This window comes from Lithobates pipiens, unplaced genomic scaffold (assembly GCF_037356315.1).
Source record: "Lithobates pipiens isolate NorthernLeopardFrog02 unplaced genomic scaffold, aLitPip1_a1.2 Scaffold_8, whole genome shotgun sequence".
NCBI classification, from domain to species: domain Eukaryota; kingdom Metazoa; phylum Chordata; class Amphibia; order Anura; family Ranidae; genus Lithobates; species Lithobates pipiens.
The window spans coordinates 462,803,547-462,822,937 of NW_027507903.1; the positions used below are offsets into that span (position 1 = coordinate 462,803,547).

General features: G+C 43.2%; 1 protein-coding gene across 3 annotated transcripts in view; it reads left to right on the forward strand.

Annotated features, from left to right (window-relative positions):
* Positions 1–19,391, forward strand: part of FERRY3 (FERRY endosomal RAB5 effector complex subunit 3) — a 119,438-nt gene that overhangs the window by 52,364 nt on the left and 47,683 nt on the right. For all 3 annotated transcript variants that reach the window (XM_077468504.1, XM_077468503.1, XM_077468505.1), the window contains one exon: positions 16,867–16,938. In XM_077468504.1, the coding sequence (XP_077324630.1) occupies positions 16,867–16,938 (72 nt within the window). The remainder of the gene's footprint in view (positions 1–16,866; positions 16,939–19,391) is intronic.

Sequence of the window (19,391 nt, forward strand, 5' to 3'; positions counted from 1 at the left end):
AATCTTGTGATTTGGAGTGAGTTAGTGATGTCACTACTGTGCTGCTAACTGTTGGCCATGCTGGAGAGGAAGCTGTACCAGAGGATCTGCAGAGCAAGGATCACCCTGCTTCTCCATCCATTCTGTGGATCTGTGCTTTCTTAACCTCGCCTACTGCTTTTTGATCATTTATGTCACCAATCATCTGCTCACCAGTCATCAGAGAGCAGCTCTAGCATGGAAAGCGAAGCTCTGCTTCTTTACCAAGATAACTTCTCCTCTGCTTTCCTCTTATTGTCCACAGCTCTGCTCCTTTACCAAGATAACTTCTCCTCTGCTTGCCTTTATTATCCACAGCTTCCACAGTACAGGCCCTCATTAAAAAGATAAAAGTTCTAAGTTCTGTAGGATTCACGATTTCAGCAAGCCTCCTTCAATATCTATTGCATCCAAGAACTATGAATCCGTTAATTTCAACAACAGAACCAATTTTTTTTTATAACTTGAAACAGTACAGAAAATAGTATGGTACCGTAGGCGCAGAAGAAGATAAATGCAGCTCCGCACCTTCATTGTTAGGATTTTGGTTAGGTATATAAACATAGCGGTTATGGTAAGTGTTTAGTCGGTCAAAGTAGTATTGAGTAGTATTAAAGTATAACTAAAGGCAAAACTTTAAAAAAATTTTGAAGCCAGGCGATGGATTAGAATACCTTTCAGGTTTTTATCGCTGTCTGTGCAATCGGGAGAATTCCCAAATTTTTGGTTGTCCCCAGAAATGTGATAGAAACCTTCCAATGGGGACACTAGTTCCTGTGACCTGGGGGGGGGGGGGCCCAGGGGATTTTTAATTTGCAGGAATTTCCTCTCACTTCCTGTTTTGGCTAATGGGCAAGAAGTGAGAGGAGATCTCAATGGGTCAGATAGCCAAAAAAGTAAACTGACAGGGGTTATGACCCTCACTCACTCTATCCAAAAGTTTGTCCTATAGTTTTACTTTAAATCATTTTATTTTAGCTTAACACATCTGACTCTGGTGCGGACCAAAAAAAGGGTCCTGTGCACTTTTGGCCGATATCGTATCGCATATAGACCATAAATAGGGAAGGATTGCAATCTGTCAGTTTTACAGTTTTCTGTGAGGGGTTGCTTTCCTTTCACTTTCTGTCCCAGAAATAAGGTGTGAATTTTCCCCTCAAGTGTGTGGAAATTGTTGCCAGAACTGCCATTCTAGCGTAGGTGAAGTTTTTGTGTTTTCTTTTTCGTTTGATTTTGGCACTGGAAGCTTAAAGCGAAGTTCCACCCTAAAGTGAAACTTCCGCTCATCGGATCCCCCCCCCCCTCCCAGTGCCACAATTGGCACCTTTCGGGGGGGGGGTGAAGATACCTGTATAATCCAGGTATCTGCACCCACTTCCGGGAATAGCTAGCCGCAGATGCCCGCCCGGTAAGTGTCCATTTATTAAAAGTCAGCAGCTGCAGTATTTGTAGCTGCTGATTTTTTTTTTAATTTTTTATTTTTTTAAGGTGGACCTCCACTTTAATGCTAAAAACTATCAGCACTGAAAGCCAATACCATATGTTTCATGGACTTCCTGGTCTGTATTCTGTGCCATGACTTTTACATGGCTGTTCTTGCAAGATGAAAGTATAAAACCTGCCCACTTAAAGAGGAGTTCCAGCCTGGGGAAAAAAAATTATATATCAATGTCAACGGCTACAAATACTGTAGCTGCTGACTTTTAATATAAGGACACTTACCTGTCCAGGGAGCCCGCGGTGTCAGCACCACAAGGTGATCCATCTATCGGTTTCGCGTGCAGGCGCCAGCATTGTAAGTAAGGGAAACTGGCAGTTTAGGCTTCACAGCCGGTTTTATACTGCGCATGCGCAAGTCACGCGGGGCTTTCCGAATGGTCCTGTCATCTTCTGGGACACACGCAGGTCCCAGAAGGCAGCAGGGGGAAGGAGGAGAGATGGATGCAACCACAGAAGTGACATACCTCACCGCAGCGACATAGGATGGGAGTCCCAAAGGAAAAAATTGGAGAAAAAAAAGGTAGGGGGTGGTCATTTGTTTGAGACTGAGTTCTCTTTTTGCCTGGAATTCCGCTTTAACACGCACACACACACACACACGCACACGATTTTGAGGTTCTTTGGAAAAGCAATCGTTTTATGAAGTTAACGGGGCATTTTCTCTGTGGTGGTATATGGTGATGTTAAACAATCTGCTCGGTGAATATGTTATAATAGCTGATTAACAGAGCTTCCAAGGGGGGTCCCTGAGGTTTACAAAAGCCCTTTCTATATGTACAGCGAGATCTGTCTTTCCTTTGCTGCAGTTAGGCCCTATTCACATGGGTGTTAAGCCATGCTGCGTATCCCAGTGACAAGAAGCTACTTATTCCTGTGGCTGGGATTGACACCTGTGCAGATAGCTGCAGCCATTGAGATGCACACTGCAATGACAGGCTTTCGACAGCTGCAGCTTTTTGTGACTGTTCACTCAGCCATCTATTACCTATAGTGATACCTCTTTTTAGCACAAATTGCCCCTCCTAGCACAAATCCTCTTCCCCCCTCCCAACACAAGTCCCCTCCCCCCCCCAATCTCCTTATGGAGCCCCCCCACACACAGATATACACGCAGCTTCCCCTCCTGCCCACCCCTTGTCCTTTCCCAGCCCTGGGTACAACCAGCATGCATGTTAGATTTCTAGCACACAATTATTGCCAGTGGCTTTAGCTGCTAGCAATAATTATTGTGTTCAACCGCCCCCCCCCCCCCCCCCCCCGCCGGAAGAACGCTAGCTCTGTGAAACTGACTGTGTTTATAAATCAAGCTATTTTCTTTCCTGCAACCAAACAAAATACAATAATCTATGGCCTGCTTTAATGAACAGCTAATCCCTCTGCTCACTGTACTTCTCTTGATTGGCTCCAAATGCTGCCCCACCCTCCTCCAGTTGGAGTGCTGCTGTACAGGAGGCTGGCATCAAATCCAAATGAGAATCACTTTAAAAAAAAAAAACTGTTAATTGTGACTACATAGTTACATTCAGTAATGTTTTTTTTTTTTTTTATATATATATCTGTTTGGAATTCCACTGTAGGCAATCGCTAGAGACTGCACACTGGTGGTACTTTGTGTGGTCTATAAGTCTGAAGGAAGCACAATTCCTGCTGTCCATAGCAACCAATCATGTTGTTGCATACTGCAATGCAGACAGGAAAGCCATTCATTGCAATGGGCAACAAGAACAATTCTCTCTTCAAATAATGCGGCCTTTTGTTGCAGGGAAGTCATGTGACTAGTCGCATGACTACAAGGTTAATGCTTTCAGGGGGTTCCATATTTGTCTCCGTTTTGATGTTTGCGACGTATATTTAGATGCTTGCTGTGGCATGTGAGGAACCTCTGGTGTCGTGTGTCTCTCGAAAATAAAATTTCATAGAATGTCGTTCATCCAAATCCTCAAAGCCAGTGAAGTTTCTCTAATTAGCCTTCTGTCATCGTATTAACGGTATGTAAATATAACCGTAAATGATTTTTCAAAGCACAAGCCCAGCTCACCCCCACAAAAATTCGGAATGCTTAAAGCTGAGCACTAGGCAAATATAAAAGGTACAAATTCAGCTCTGTAGTCATTTAAAGCAGTATTAAACCCAAAACCAAAAATGTACTACAGTATATTGCAGCTTACCAATCCTTGGATGTAGTAGCTGCATTTGTTTTCTTTTCTTTCTTTTTTTTTCCCCTGTTTTCACCTGGTGATCTGGCCAGTAACACACCTCCTGTATTGTGCTCCCACTCTGGATGAAGGAGCACAGCAGCACCTTTGGATAGCAGCATTTTCCATCTGAGGGAATGGGAATGTTAGATGGACTAGCAGATTTAAATGCACTAAGACCCCTTTCACACTGAGGCAGTTTTAGGGCGGTTTAGCAATAGAAATGGCACCTGAAAACTGCCTCCCATGCCGCCCAAGTGCTTTCACGGGCATGGAAGCTTGCGGAATGTTAGGAAAAGTCCTACAAGCAGCATCTTTGCGGCGGTTTGGGAGCGCTGTATACAACTCTCCCAAAACACCGTGCCCATTGAGATGAATGGGCATCATTTTTGAAGCGCCGCAAGACAGGCGTTTTTAACCTCTTCTTTGGGGTTTAAAGCACCACACTAGTGGCCACAAAGCGCTGCTAAAAAGAGCAGCGCTTTAATGCTAACGCACGGGCGGCCCCAGTGTGAAAGGGGTCTAACTTTGTTGAAGTCAAACACAGTTACAGCAACTTTTTTTTTTTTTTTTTTTTCCTTTTGGGATAAAGGTTTTACATAAAGAACAGCTGATCATTTTAAGCACCCCTGCTAGTGTTAAATGGTTTGTTTAATCTCTGTAACTGATAGTATTATTTTGAAAAACAGACTTTCTGGCTGGATCACCAGAAGAAAACAAAAAAGAAGAAAGAAAGAAAGAAAACTATTGCAGCCTATATATCTAAATGGTAATCTGCAATATACTGTAATAAACATTTGCTTTCTAGTTTATTACCACGTTAATACATCATTATATCTTTTTTTAAACTCAAGCAGTTTAATTGTCTCAATTGGACCCGGTATTAGCCTCTTTAAAGCGGAGCGTTTGCAGCAGAGGGAACAGGTATGCCGGCACTTGGAAAAGAGCTACCTGGAGCACCTGGGGAACAATGAAGCGGCAGCATTTCGAGTATGGATGGGCTTCTTTTACAGGACTAGCCTTCTCTTAAAGGTGACCCCGTAGTGACGGGGGCATTTTAAAAACCTGTATGTTTAGAACCCTAAACCCGCTGTTGATCCAGATGGAGGGTGATTCAATTTAATCCAACATTGAAAAGATTACTCCCCGATCCCCTAAGGCAATTGCATACACTTTGGATCAACAAACTATAGTGTTCTTTCTTATAAATATTGTTAGCCAGTTATATATTTTTTCTTTTAACCACTTAAAGACCAGCCTCCGCAGTTGTATTACGGCAGCTTGGCTCTATTACGCGAATCGTCGTCATTGTACGTCGCTTTGTGTAATAGATATAGCAGGCGCGTGCAGCCCCCCAGGAGCCCATGCTTGTGGTTGGTGGAAGCGATGTCCACCGGCCACCCACAATCACTCCACACACTGGCAGAATAGTGATATTCCAGTGTAAACACGGCGGATCCCCGTTCTAACAGGGTAGCTGAGTGATTGTGATAGTGATTAGGAACAGTGCGCTCTCTCTCTCCCCCAGTCAGCCCAGCCCCCATACAGTTAGAAACACCTCCCAAGGAACACATTTAACCCTTTGATCGCCCCTGGTGTTAACCCCTTCCCTGCCAGTAACATTTATACAGTAATCGGTGCATTTTTATAGCACAGATCGCTGTATAAATGTCACTGGTCCCAAAAAAGTGTCAGATCAGTCCGCCGCACTGTCACAGTCCTGCAAAAAATTGCAGATTGCCGCCATTACTAAAAAAAAAAAAAAAAAAAAAAGCCATAACATCTATTCCCTATTTTGTAGACACTATAACTTTTGCGCAAACCAATCAATATATGCTTATTGCATTTTTTTGGTGGGGGCTTTGTTTTTTTTGTTTTTAACCAAAAATATGTAGAAGAATACATATTGGCCTAAACTGAGGAAGAAATTCGACCCTTTTTATATATTTTTTTGGGAATATTTATTATAACAAAATAAAACTTTTTTTTTTTTTTCTTTTCAAAATTGTTGCTCTTTTTTTATTTATAACGCAAAAAATTGAAAAACCGCAGAGGTAATCAAACACCACCAAAAGAAAGCTCTATTTGTGTTTGGATACAGCATTGCACGACCGTGCAATTGCCAGTTAAAGCAACGCAGTGCCAAATTGCAAAGAATGGCCTGGTCATTAAGGGGGTAAATCCTTACGGCCATTAAGTGGTTAAAGACTCTTCAGAACTGTTTTTGAAGCAGTCTACTAAGAAGTTAGTTTGTTGTTGCTAGGTTGTTGGAACTAGCTACAGGGGAAGTCAACTGAAAATATTCCTAGCCTATATTGTAAAGAAGTCTTTCTTTATGCTCCTGTCAGATGCACACTACTTCTGTTTCATTATTGTATGATGCAAAAGTATTCAAACAAATACGACAGTAAACAAGCATGGAAAAATGTCCCTGTGCAAGGCCAGTAAAATCTCTGCAAGCTGATTAATAATACAGAAAAAAAAGTCCATGAGTTATTTATCGATATTTAATAGAGAACAAAGAGAAGGATGCTACAAACAGTACACTGGGTATTATGGTCAGGTCAAGCAGCAGGTCATAAAGTTTAGTAATGTGAAATCACTCATAAGTAATAATATCGGGGGCGTAACTATAGGGGGTGCAGCAGTCGCGACCGCAACTGGGCCCTGTGATGCAAGGGGCCCATGCAGCCCCCTCTACATATGGCCGGCAGCAGCATAGGCAACTAGGGGTACCAGTGCACCATGCACACGGGTGGCTGGAGGGTGACTAGCAGAGCTCCATGCTCGACTATCGCACTGGCTGCTCTTTAGTTGTGCATTCCCCGCATGACCTGTGTCCTCGGCCGGCTACTCGGAGTACCCCTCTCCTGCTCCATGCATTGCCGCTCAGTCCGATGTCTGTTTTCCCCAGCCAGAGTCCCGCCCCCCCCCCCCCCTGAGTCCGGCCCACACTGCACTGCATACTTCTCCCAGGTAAACAAACTTTAAGCACACAGATGCAGTGCAGCCCTATGAGAGTCGGCTCCCCGGAGGACACTGCAGGCTTGTCTGCCAGCCCCCCTCCTCCCCCATAATACACAGATGATGAAAGGTCTTTCTGGGAGATATGCTGATCGCTTGTCCAGCACACTGGATGGAGCCAAGGCCAACATGGATGAGTGCGCGGCCTACAGCTTGGTCATGGTGAGTGAGAGGACCCCATCCCCCACACACCATTACATACCCCCTCCATCTCCCCCTGGGGACAGGGACCCCTTCTCACGTGGGGACAGGGACCCCTTCTCACGTGGGGACAAGGACCCCCACCTCCCCTGGGGACAGGGACCCCTTCTCACCTGGGGGCAGTAACTTCATCTGCCCTGGAGAAAAGGACCTCATCTCTTCTGGGGACAGGGACCCCATCCTGCCTAGGGACAGTCCCCCAATGGGGCACCTAAAAATAAAAAATAATAAAAAAAAACTACTGATACCAGTGGTGGAACTCCAGGGCTCCCAAAGGTCATACCTGTGACCACGCCCTGGAGTTCCACCGCCGGACTCGGAGGGAAGGGCCCTGCCTGGGGTTCAGGGGGGCCCTTCATCTTTTTTTTGCATCGGGCCCTGAAGGTTCTAGTTACGCCACTGAATAATATCCAACAGTCCCAAACAGTCCCAAATAGCATCAAACAACACTTTTTGCGAAGTTCAAAAGTACGCTTATAGAGCGGGAGGTGAGCGTTAATCAATTGCAACCACAAGGTAGTAGTGGGAGGTGAAGAGCCTTTCCGTGTTAGCAGGAGGGTCTTTTTAGCATAAAAATAAACAATTCATAGTATGCATGTCTCATGGTTAGAAATGGATAGGTCTCCAAAAATAACAAGTAGACAATTTTTAGAGTGTAGTTCTCTGCATTTTAATGAAAGTGCAATGATACTAATGTGTTTATAAACCCAAAAACAAAAATGTAATTCAGTATATTAAAACTTACCTGTCTTTCTAGATGTGGTGGCTGCATTCATTTTAAATTTTTCAGGCAAAGAACATTTTCCTGTGACAAGGACTGCTTTTTACTGATTTAAACTACTAGTCACATCAATCGAAGGGAACAAAGTCGGACATCTTTTAAAGTGTCTTTTTAGGGAAAAATTTGAAAATGTCAGCTGCACTGCAACTTGATCTGTCACCCACTGTGTCCACCGAACACACAGCGGATGACAGATCAGTGTACCGAGCCAATTCCGGTATCTTGTGATCTATGTGACCAATCGCAGCGACCACATGACAGTTGTACACCATGAATGGCTGTTATATATAGCCATTTGTTGTGCAGCATTGTGATTTGTGTGATTGGTCACAGGGATCACATGGAACAGACAGGGCCAATCATAGTGCACTGTTTCATGTGATAGCTGTGGCCAATAACTGCTATCCTAATACATAATGGTTATGAATGAATGTCATCCATAAAAATGATTGCTTATGACAGTGATCATCACCTTTGTATGCAATGCTAGTGTTAAAAAAACAAAAACATTTTTCCTGTCCTGGTATTTTAGGGCCTCAAGAAATGAGAGGCCATCAGCACCCCTTACATTTTTGAAAATATAGTACATGTTTTCATGTGACAACACTGAAGAAATGGCACTTTGCTACAATGTTTAGCGAGTATACAGCTTGTGTTTAACCGTGTATATTTTCTGTCACCTCAAAATAACTCACACACAGCCATTAATGACTAAACTACTGGCAGTACACCCCTAAGTGAAAATGTCCAAATTGGGCCCAAAGTGTCAATATTTTTGAGTGGCCAACATTATTTTCCAGCACTCACCAGAGCTTCACATATTTCCACTGGAGTCCTCTTCCACTCCTCCATGACTACATCACAGAGCTGGTGAATGTTGGAGACCTTGCGCTCCACCACCTTCCGTTTTGAAGATGCCTCACATGTGCTCAATAGGGTTTAGGTCTGGAGACATACTTGGCCAGTCCATTACCTTTACCCTCAGCTTCTTTAGCAAGGCAGTAGTCGTCTTGGAGGTGTGTTTGGGATTGTTATGTTGGAATTCTGCCTTGCGGCCCAGTCTCTGAAGGGAGGGGATCTTGCCCTGCTTCAGTCAGTCGCAGTACATGTTGGCATTCATGGTTCCCTCAATGAACTGTAGCTCCCCAATGCCAGGAGCACTCATGCAGCCCCAGACCATGACACTCCCACCACCATGCTTAAATGAAGGCAAGACACACTTGTCTTTGCACTCCACCCGCCACACACGCTTGACACCATCTGAACTAAATACGTTTATCTTGGTCTCATGAGACCACAGGACATGGTTCCAGTAATCCATGTCCTTAGTCTGCTTGTCTTCAGCAAACTGTTTGCAGGCTTTCTTGTGCATCATCTGTAGAAGAGGCTTCTTTCTGGGACATCAGCCATGCAAACCAATTTGATGCAGTGTGCGGCGTATAGTCTGAGCACTGACAGGCTGACTCCCCACCCCTTCAATCTCTGCAGCAATGCTGGCAGCACTCATACGTCTATTTCCCAAAGATAACCTCTGGCTATGACGACGAGCACATTTACATAATTAGTAAGATTGAATAAAGACACCAGTCCATCCAGTTCAACCTGAGTGAGTATCTACAATTGTCTCTATCCCTGTACATTGCACACTCACATCGGTCCCTACCATCAAGGAGCCCACAATCCAAAGGTCCCCATTCATATACTAGGGCCAATTTTGGACAGAAGCCAATTAACCTACCTGCATGTCTTTTGGCGTGTGGGAGGAAACCGGAGTACTCAGAGGAAACCCACGCAGGCACAGGGAGAACATGCAAACTCCAGGCAGGTAGTGTCGTGGTTGGGATTCGAACCAGCGACCCTTTTTACTGCTAGGCGAGAGTGCTAACCACTGTGCTGCCCCATAATATAATTTTATTATGTATACAGTTGTGGTCATAAGTTTACATACACTGGCAGAATTTATGATTTCTTGGCCATTTTTCAGAGAATATGATTGATGACACAAAAACATTTTTCACTCGTGGTTAGTGTTTGGGTGAAGCCATTTTTTTGTATCATTCGAGTGCGTTTACTCTTTTTAAATCATAATGGCAACGGAACCTACCCAAATGACCCTGATCAAAAGCTTACGTACCTTGTTGATTTTGGCCTGATAACATGCATACAAGTTGACTGGCTATTAAAAGTAACCATCCTCACCTGTGATCTGTTTGCTTGTAGTTGGTGTGTGTATAAAAGGTCAATGCGTTGCTGGACTCCTGACAGACTCTTACATCTTTCATTCAGTGCTGCACTGACATTTCTGGATAGGGAAAGCAAAAGAATTGTCAAAGTATCTGCAGGAAAAGGTAGTTGAACTGTATAAAACAGGAAAGAGATAAAAAGATATCCAAGGAATTGAGACTGCCAATCAGCAGTGTTCAAACTCTAATCAAGAAGTGGAAAATGAGGGGTTCTGTTGAAACCAAACTGCGGTCAGGTAGACCAACTAAAATGTCGGCCACAACTGCCAGGAATATATTGTTTGGGATGCAAAGAAAACCCACAAATAACTTCAGGTGAAATACAGGACTCTCTTAAAACATGTGTGGCTGTTTCAAGATGCACACTGAGGCACTTGAAGAAAGATGCCAGAAGAAAGCCATTACTACGCAAATGCCACAAAGTATTTAGCTTACAATACGCCAAACAGCACAGAGACAGGCCTCAAACCTTCTGGCACAAAGTCATTTAGAGTGATGAGACCAAAATTTTGCTTTTTGGCCACAACCATGAACGCTACATTTGGAGAGAAGTCAACAAGGCCTATGATGAAAGGTACACCATTCCTACTGTGAAACATGGAGGTGGATTGCTGATGTTTTGGGGATGTATGAGCTACAAAGGTACAGGAGATTTGGTCAAAATTGTTGGCAAGATGAATGAAGTATGTTATCAAAAAATACTGGAGGAACATTTGCACTCATCAGTCAAGAAGCTGTGCATGGCATTTACTTGGACATTCCAACATGACAATGATCCAAAACACAAGGCCGAGTCGACCTGTCATTGGCTACAGCAGAATAAAGTGAAGGTTCTGGAGTGGCCATCTCAGTCTCCTGACTTCAATATCATTGAGCCACTCTGGGGAGATCTCAAACGTGCAGTTCATGCAAGACAGCCCAAGAATTTACAGGAACTGGAGGCTTTTTGCCAAGAGGAATGGGCAGCTTTACCATCTGAGAAGATAGAGCCTCATCCACAAATACCACAAAAGACTTCAAGCTGTCATTGATGTTAAAGGGGGCAATACATGGTATTAAGAACTCTGGGTATGTAAACCTTTAATTTGATCGGGGTCATTTTGGTAGTTTCTGTTGCCATTATGATTTTAAAAAGAGTAAACACAGCTCATTGATAATAAATGGCTTCAGCCAAACACTAACCATGAGTGAAAGAAAAATGTTTGTGTTGGTCATTCATATTCTCTGAAAAATGGCCAATAAATCATAAATTCTGCCAAGGTATGTAAACTTATGAGCACAACTGTATACAGTAGATGGATATCTATATCGTAGAAAAAATTGTCCTAAATTTATGAAGGAAGATTTATTTGCAAAATGTTATAACAGAAACAAAAAAGGGTTCTTTTGTTGGTTGGTTTTTCTAAATTTTCTGTATTTTTTTTTATTTATTTATATAGCTTAACAAATAAAAAATGCAGAGGTGATTAAATACCACCAAAAGAAAGCTCTATCTGTCTTAAAAAAAGAAAAATGCTAAACATTTCATTTGGGTACAGTGTTGCACTAATGAGTAATTGGCATTCACATTGTGACAGCACTGAAAGCTAAAAATTTGCCTGGGCAGAAAGGGGTTGAAAGTGTCTGGTATTGAAGTGGTTAAGCTTTATTTCCTGTCCAGGGACAGCAATGGAGATCAGCCACTACTGAAATGACTGAGCTCCCTAGCAATGTTGGCAGCTGAAAGCTGCCCTACTTAAAGTGGAGTTCCACCCAAAAGTGGAACTTCCGCTTTGGGCACTCCTCGCCCCCTTACGTGCCACATTGGGCATGTAATTTTGTTTTGGAGGGGGGGGGGAGGTGCTTAGTTTTGAGTGGGACTTCCTGTCCTACTTCCTGCTTCTGCCTACGGGCCTCCTAGGCAGTGACTCCTCTCCCTCTAGGTGGCCCTTTCCTCTCTGCAATCTTCTGGGACATGCAAGCTGTCACGGCTGGGTGCCCATAGCTCCGTGTGGCCGCATCGCTGGACCTTGGAACAGGTAAGTGTCTGTTTATTAAAAGTCAGCAGCTATACTTTTTGTAGCCGCTGACTTTTAATAAACAAAAAAAGCCTGGCACTCCGCTTTAATTATGTATGTAGAAACTTAGGGGACGTCAGACACATCATTCTAAGTTTCTGCGTGCAACGAAGCTCAAACCTACCCATGTAACTTCTCGTTTTCATGTTCTTCCTCCGTAAAATCGCCACCTGCCACTAACGGGGCAAAGCGAACCAAGACCGAATTAATGGTCACATGACCACTGAACACATAGACATAAGGTATTGTGTAGGCTTTTTTTTACAAATCCAAGCAGATGATAGTTAAAAAGGTACCAATGGAGCAGTTCATTATAAGTTGCCCTTCCGTCTACTTTAAGTTCAGCCTGTGCAACATCTATGGCTCCTTCCATAGATACAACAGTGAAATTAGTGTAGATATGAGGGGGGGGGGGGGGCAGGAAATGTTTTCAGGATCACTAGGTGAAAATAAAGGTAAAAAAATACAAATGCAGACACCACATCTAAAGACTCGTAGCTTGCAATATTTTATATTTTGTTTTTGGGTTTAGGTAGACTTTAAGTGCTGTTGTGGAGATGGTAGAGTTAAAGCCGTTCCACCCAGGTCTGTGTTTATTAAAAGTCAGTAGCTACAAAAAGTGTATGCGCAAGTCTCGCACGTTGTGGATGGCCGTGCAATCTTCTGGGACCTGTGACGTGTCCCAGAAGATTGGAGGGAGGGGGCAGAAGTGTGAGCTGGGTACCTGTCAAAACTAGGTACCCGCTCTCCCCCCCACCCAAAAAGACAGGCCTAATGTGGCATGTCAGGGGGTAAAAAGTACTAAAGTGGAAGTTACACTTTTGGATGGAACTCCGCTTTAAGGCCCAGACCCCTGTAGAATTTTTACATGGTTTTCCTGTGCCTCTGTCATACACAATCGCAAACAAGCCCCATGGTCTGTATAGGTGTGGATTAGGAGTAGCCTAAAGTTATCACTCGCCTTAAAATATTATTCCTGAGACTTTTGTAGTCTTGCTTACTGAGCAGGGTTCCCTCCCTTCTCCGTAAATAGTTGAGATGCTTGCTGTTTTCTCAGTGTCCTCCTTTAGTCCATGACCTGCAACAACCTCCTCAGCCGCCCCATACCTCAGGGATAATCCGGGCTTCTATCCGTAACCTTACCCCACTTCTCAAAAATACAGTTCTTCCAAATGCACCCTGGGGTGTTTTGTGCACTGTTGAGGATTATAAAGAGTATGTTGCGGGTGCCAACAATCCTCCCAGCAAGTAACTCTATCAGCCTTCTCCTCATATAGAGCAACCCTTTTACTCATCCGCTGATAGCTTTTCAAGTATATCAGGGATGCTGTGGCATGTTGTTTTCTGATATGAAGACAGATCTAAGCTTAAAACTCACTTGTCTGTGGCTAGGAGACATCACAGGGCCTGTGATGGGAATTAGGTCATTCTCCAGGGGATTGTGTTTCTGGACTGGCTATTGCATACATTTGCTTCTCCTAGAGATTCAATGCAGGCTGATGACAGGTACTTAATAATGGCCAAGATCATGTGTTCTGAACACTGCAGGCATCTTAAATGGATCCAGGGTATTAGATGAGATCGGCAGGCAAAGGCCAATGCATATGATTATATATTAATAGTATTTTAGCTCCGTTCACATTGTTAATTCGTCAAATGGTAGTTTAATGGAGGGAAAAAAAAAAGAATGCAGATTTGAAATTTGTGGAGGAAGGAGCAGCACAGATAAGGTTAGTATAAGGGGGTAAGGGATGCGCTTTGCAGAAACACTGTAACTTTACCCTGAATGGACAGAGAAATAGTCACCGAATGCGGCCCTTTGTCTGCCTTTATCTGGCCCTTGGGGCATTATTCCTCCCACTGATGCCAACAATGGGGAAACAATTCCTTCCACTGACACTAATAAGGGGGCATTATTCCTTCCCCTGATATAAACGATGGAGCACTATTCCTCCCACGAATACCAATGATGGGGCATTGTTTACTCCCATTGACAACAGGGCACACAGACAGACAGCCCTGAGTACAGTAAACTGGCCCTTTGTTTCGAAAGTTTGGAGACCCCTGCTTTAGATGATCTCACATTGCAAATATATAGTTATGAGGTTCAAGGCATAGGAATGCCTAGGCACGGTGTACAGGATACTGCTTGGGTACAATTAACATATTTAGATGTTCTCTCTAACCTAGCAAATCTTCACTTTACGAGGACAGGTCAACCCCTCACGCAGCCCTTTCCAATGATTACAGAAACTGTTGATAAATTTGAAACTTTCAGCCTATGGATAACTCAGTGGGGCATAAGTAGTGGACAAAAACTGCTTCTTTCTGTCCCCCTAGATCCAACTTTTCTTTCCTGTTGATAAGGGTTTAACTGCTGGGTTTTGACAGAAAGTAAAAATTTGCTGCTAAGTAGCAGCACTGTCTAGTCTACTTGGGCTGCATATTTGTATATGTATCAGACTGTAAGGTTACCAGTATGTTTAACCACTTGGGGGGCCACCCCATGTACTTTTACTGTGGCAGGGCAGCCCCACTGCACTGGATCACATACATGTATATGATCCAATATTTCTGGGTAGGGGGCCTGCGCGCTGCCTGATCTGTGCTGTCATTCAGTACAACACAAGTCGGTCAGCAGGTCCCAGCCAGTGATTTATGGCCGGGACCTGCTGATCGGCTTAGCAAATCACAGTACTGAGCCTTGTGCTAACACAGGGCTCTGTCCACGGAGCAGCGACAGTACACTATTTTAGGCACATAGTTAACCCTTTGATTGCCACTAGATGTTAACCCCATCCCAGCCAGTGTATCGTATTACTGTATTAGTGCCACTGGTGATGTCAGTGCTAGTGAGTTCCCACCCAGTGTCAGTTAGTGGCAGATTGTCCACTGCATTATCACAGTCCCACTATAAGTCGCAGATCACTGCCATTTACTAGTATGAAAATTCCAGTACATATATCATTGTTTGTAGACGCTATAACTTTCACACAAACAAATCAGATACACTTTATTGTTTTTTTGTTTTTGTTTTTTAAACCAAAGACATGTAGCAAAATACATTTTGGCCTGAATTTATGAAGGAATTAGATTTTTTTTCTTTTTTTTTTTTTTTCTTCTTTTTTATTGGATCTGTTTTATAGCAGAAAGTAAAAAAAAATTTATATTAAAAAAAAAAAAAAACAGTGGTGATCAAATACCACCAATAGAAAGCTCTATTTGGGTGAAAAAATTATCTAAATTACATTTGGGTACTGTGTTGCATGACCTCGCAATTGCCAGTTAAAGTAGCACAGTGCCGAATAGCAAACATTGCCCTGGTCATAAAGGGGGTAAAACCTTTCCGGAGCTTAAGTGGGTAAAGGATTCAGAAATGTAAAAAGTTCTTTTATATGTGAATCTTTAAGCGGTAGTGTCAGGTACTCAACTAACAAAGTGAAAATTATCAAGCTTATCCTTTTTTTTCCGGTGTCCGTTAAGAATTGCTGCGATCATGATCCCTTTCTGTTTTAACGCTTTAATCATTTAAATTATTTGACTCTTTATCTGGAGTAGAATAGCCTATTTACTGCCAGCTCTCCAATAAGCAAGGATCTTGTGTTTTACTTATTGCACAGCTGTAGGTCTGAATCAGTTGTTGTATTGGACCTCTGCAGAGAGACCACTGCTTCTACACAGAGAGAAAGGACCCTTTCTGCAGCATGCTGGCAGGGGACAGGCTTTGCTGTTTGACCTGTGGCTGCTACGTAGAAAAAAAAATGCAAAAATGTATATTCACCCAAAATGTAGTGGATTTAAACTGAAATATTGGTTGGCTTTTGAGCTTTCCACACACACACGTTATTTTCCATCAGTTTTATTTGTATGTTTCTTTTGCTTTGTGTATTTTATTTTGACCTACTACATGTGCATACCTCCCAACTTTTTGAGATCGGAACTAGGGACACCTATTAGCAAAGTATCTAGGCATAGGACACACCCCCCTGCTATGCCCCTTATTAAACAAAAAAAATTAGTTAAACCCGCAAGTGGTTGTTTTTATTTTTTTTATTTTTTTTTTCACTCCTATGCCTTTATATTGGCTTTTGCAATGTACAAACAATACAGTACACAGAAATATTTAGAAATTGGATGGAATGTTTAGCATTGGGAAACACTTTTTGAAAGAGAGTGTATTTTATATACAACTATAAGACCCCTTTCACACTGCAGGTGTTTTTCAGGCACTATGGTGGTAAAAATAGCACCTGCAAAAAGCGGTTCCATTCATTCCAGTGTGAAAGCCCGAGGGCTTTCACACTGGAGCGGTGCGCTGGCAGGGCGTCACAAAAAAAGTCCTGCCAGCAGCTTCTTTGGAGAACTCACCGCTCCTCCACTACTGCTCCATCGCTGCTCCCCATTGAAATCAATGGGGCAGCGCTGCGATACCACAGGCAAAACGCCGCTCCGGTGGTGTTTTGCGGGCGGATTTAACCCCTTTTCGGCTGCTAGCGGGGGGGTTCAAACAAATAGTTTAGGTTAAGCGGCGCTATACCGCTGACGCCTGGGGCGGCTCGGTGTGAAAGGGGTCTTATAAATCAGACCTAAATGAGGAGGAAAGAGGGACATTGTTCCAAAACAGGCACAGTGTGGTGCTATGTATGTGATTTTGCTGGTTTATTTGTATTTACACATATTACCGTTTGGTCATATTTTGCTCATGATTTAAAAACTTTTTTTATTTTGATCCTTCCTTCCTTCCTTCCTTCCTTCCTTCCTTCCTTCCTTCCTTCCTTCCTTCCTTCCTTCCTTCCTTTAAAAGTCAGTTTTTCATGTTAAAGGTTGTTTTTGTTTATATGTTACAGACACCACCAATGACAATGAAGCACGTGATAAAGTAAAAAGCAGCGAGAGAAACCAGTGTAATTTATTGCCTGGTAAGTGTATGCCTTGCTCAATTGCTTTTTTTCTATCAGGTCATGTGACCAGTTTAAATTAAATTACTTTGTAAGCATACTTTGTTTAAAACTGACCTTTGAGCAATTCATCTATATATCCTTCATAGCTACATAGGATATAAATCTTTTTTTTTTCTGTGTACCAAATGCCTTTGCAAACAAACTACATGAGGGGGCGGATACAAGACCAGTCACCCTGTACAAGGAGAGGAGGCAGCAGTGACCAGTCAAAGTTCAAGGGCAAAGTGTAGGTGGAGTTACATGCTGGATAGCTGCACAGACCTGGAAAAAGTACATAAAGCACACCAAGATTCAACTAAGAATGCACATGCCTCTTGTATTTTTAATAAAATAATTATTTATCTCTCTTCTTGAAATGGAGGAAAGCCGCACCCAGTCTTCAACTTGTGCAGTGCAATCTGGTCATCCCACCAACCGAATCTAAGAAGAAAAGTCCACAGGATTGCTGCACTTAAAATTTCTTTATTGAACTGATAGTTCAAACATGCATTGCATTACATGATGTGGAAGTACATGATTTCCGTTTGGGGCTCACAAGCTTACTTCCTTCAAAAACGCAACTAAAGTTCCAGTTAGACACATTAATGTTTAACTGCTTGCTGCCCGGTGCGGCTCTCGTTCTGGGATGACGTCATATGGCGGCATCCCTGAACGGCTACTCTCGCACACCCACGGGGGCCGCTAGGGATTGCACCTGCACTGTGTTGCTAGGACACAGCACGACACCGATCTCTGTAAAGAGCCGCGCCCGTGGGTTTTTAACCATGTGATTGGTAAACGGAGATGCCGGTAATCAGCTCTCCTCACCTCACACTGACAGAGTGTGTGGCGAGGAGAGCCAATCAGCGGCATCTACACACAAGGGGACATCTAGGACTGTAATCGGGGCAATGATCATCAGTGCCCTGATTACAATAAAGCAATACAGTGTCACCAATCAGTGCCCATTAGTGATGCCAGTCAGTGCTGGCAATCAGTGCAGCCCATCAATGCCCATCTGTACCGCCTATCCATCCCGCCTATTGGTTCCCACCAGTACCGCCTATTGGTTCCCACCAGTACCGCCTATTGGTTCCCACCAGTGCCACCTATCAGTGCCCATAAGTGCAACATATTAGTGCCCATATGGGCCACCTCATCAGTGCCCATTAGAGCCAACTCATCAGTGCCGCCTCACCAGTGCACATCAGTGAAGGCGAAAAATGACTTGGTTACAAAATTTACTGACAGAAAAAAAGCAAACACAATTTTTGGTCTTTTTTTTGTTGTAAAAAATTAAAAACCCAGGAGTGATTAACCACTACAATACAGGGCACTTTCACCCCCTTCCTTCCCAGCCCAATTTTCAGCTTTCAGCGCTCTAGCGCTTTCAGTGACAATTGCGCGGTCATGCTACACTGTACCCAAATAAAATTTTTATCATTTTGTTCGCACAAATAGAGCTTTATTTTGGTGTTATTTATTCACGACTCGTTTTTTTTTTTTTTTTTTTTTTGCGATATAAGCGCAAAAATAGCGGAAATTTGGAAAAAAAACAATATTTTCTTTTTTCTATTTGAAAAGAAATCCAATAAAATCAAATTTTGTCATAAATTTAAGCCAAAATGTATTCTGCTACATGTTTTTGGTAAAAAAAATTCCGTTAAGTGTATAATAATTGGTTTGTGTGATCACGGACATATGTACGCAAATGATCATGTACATATGTGTGCAGGTGATCACGTACATATGTGTGCAGATAATCATTGGGACATGTGATTTTAGTGGGACATATGTGGGGGACATGTTTTTATTATTAGGGACATGTGTTTTTATTATTTGGGGACATGTATGTTTTGGGGACATGTGCGTTTTGGGGACATATGTGGGGACTGTGTTTGTACTGTGTGGTGTGTTGTGTGATTACACTACACTGATGATCAGTGAGTAAAAAGCTGTAAAAAGCAGCCCATACTCACTGATCATCAGCCGGCTGCAGCGTTCTGCTCTCCTCTCCTCAGCGGTGACTTCCGTGTGAGGAGAGGAGAGCCGATTGCCTAGCAACCGGCTGTTTGTTTACATCACATGACGGCCGTGATTGGACACGGCCGTCATGTGATCAGGAGGGCCAATCACAGAGCCCTCCTGCCGATCTGAGATGTGCCGTGTCCGGGTGACACGAGCACATCGGGATCGCGCCGCTGCGCGGGCACGCGCGCGCGCGATCCCGCTACTCCTGAAGGACGTTCCTGAACGTCCTATCAGGAGTAGACGGCTCCCACCCGGCTGTATATATGCATTGGCCGGGTGGGAAGTGGTTAAATAGCACCAAAAGAAAGCTCTATTTGTGTGAAGAAAAAATTTGTTATGGTACACTGTAGCATGACCGTGCAATTGTCATTCAAAGTGCGACAGTGCTAAAAAATGAAAAA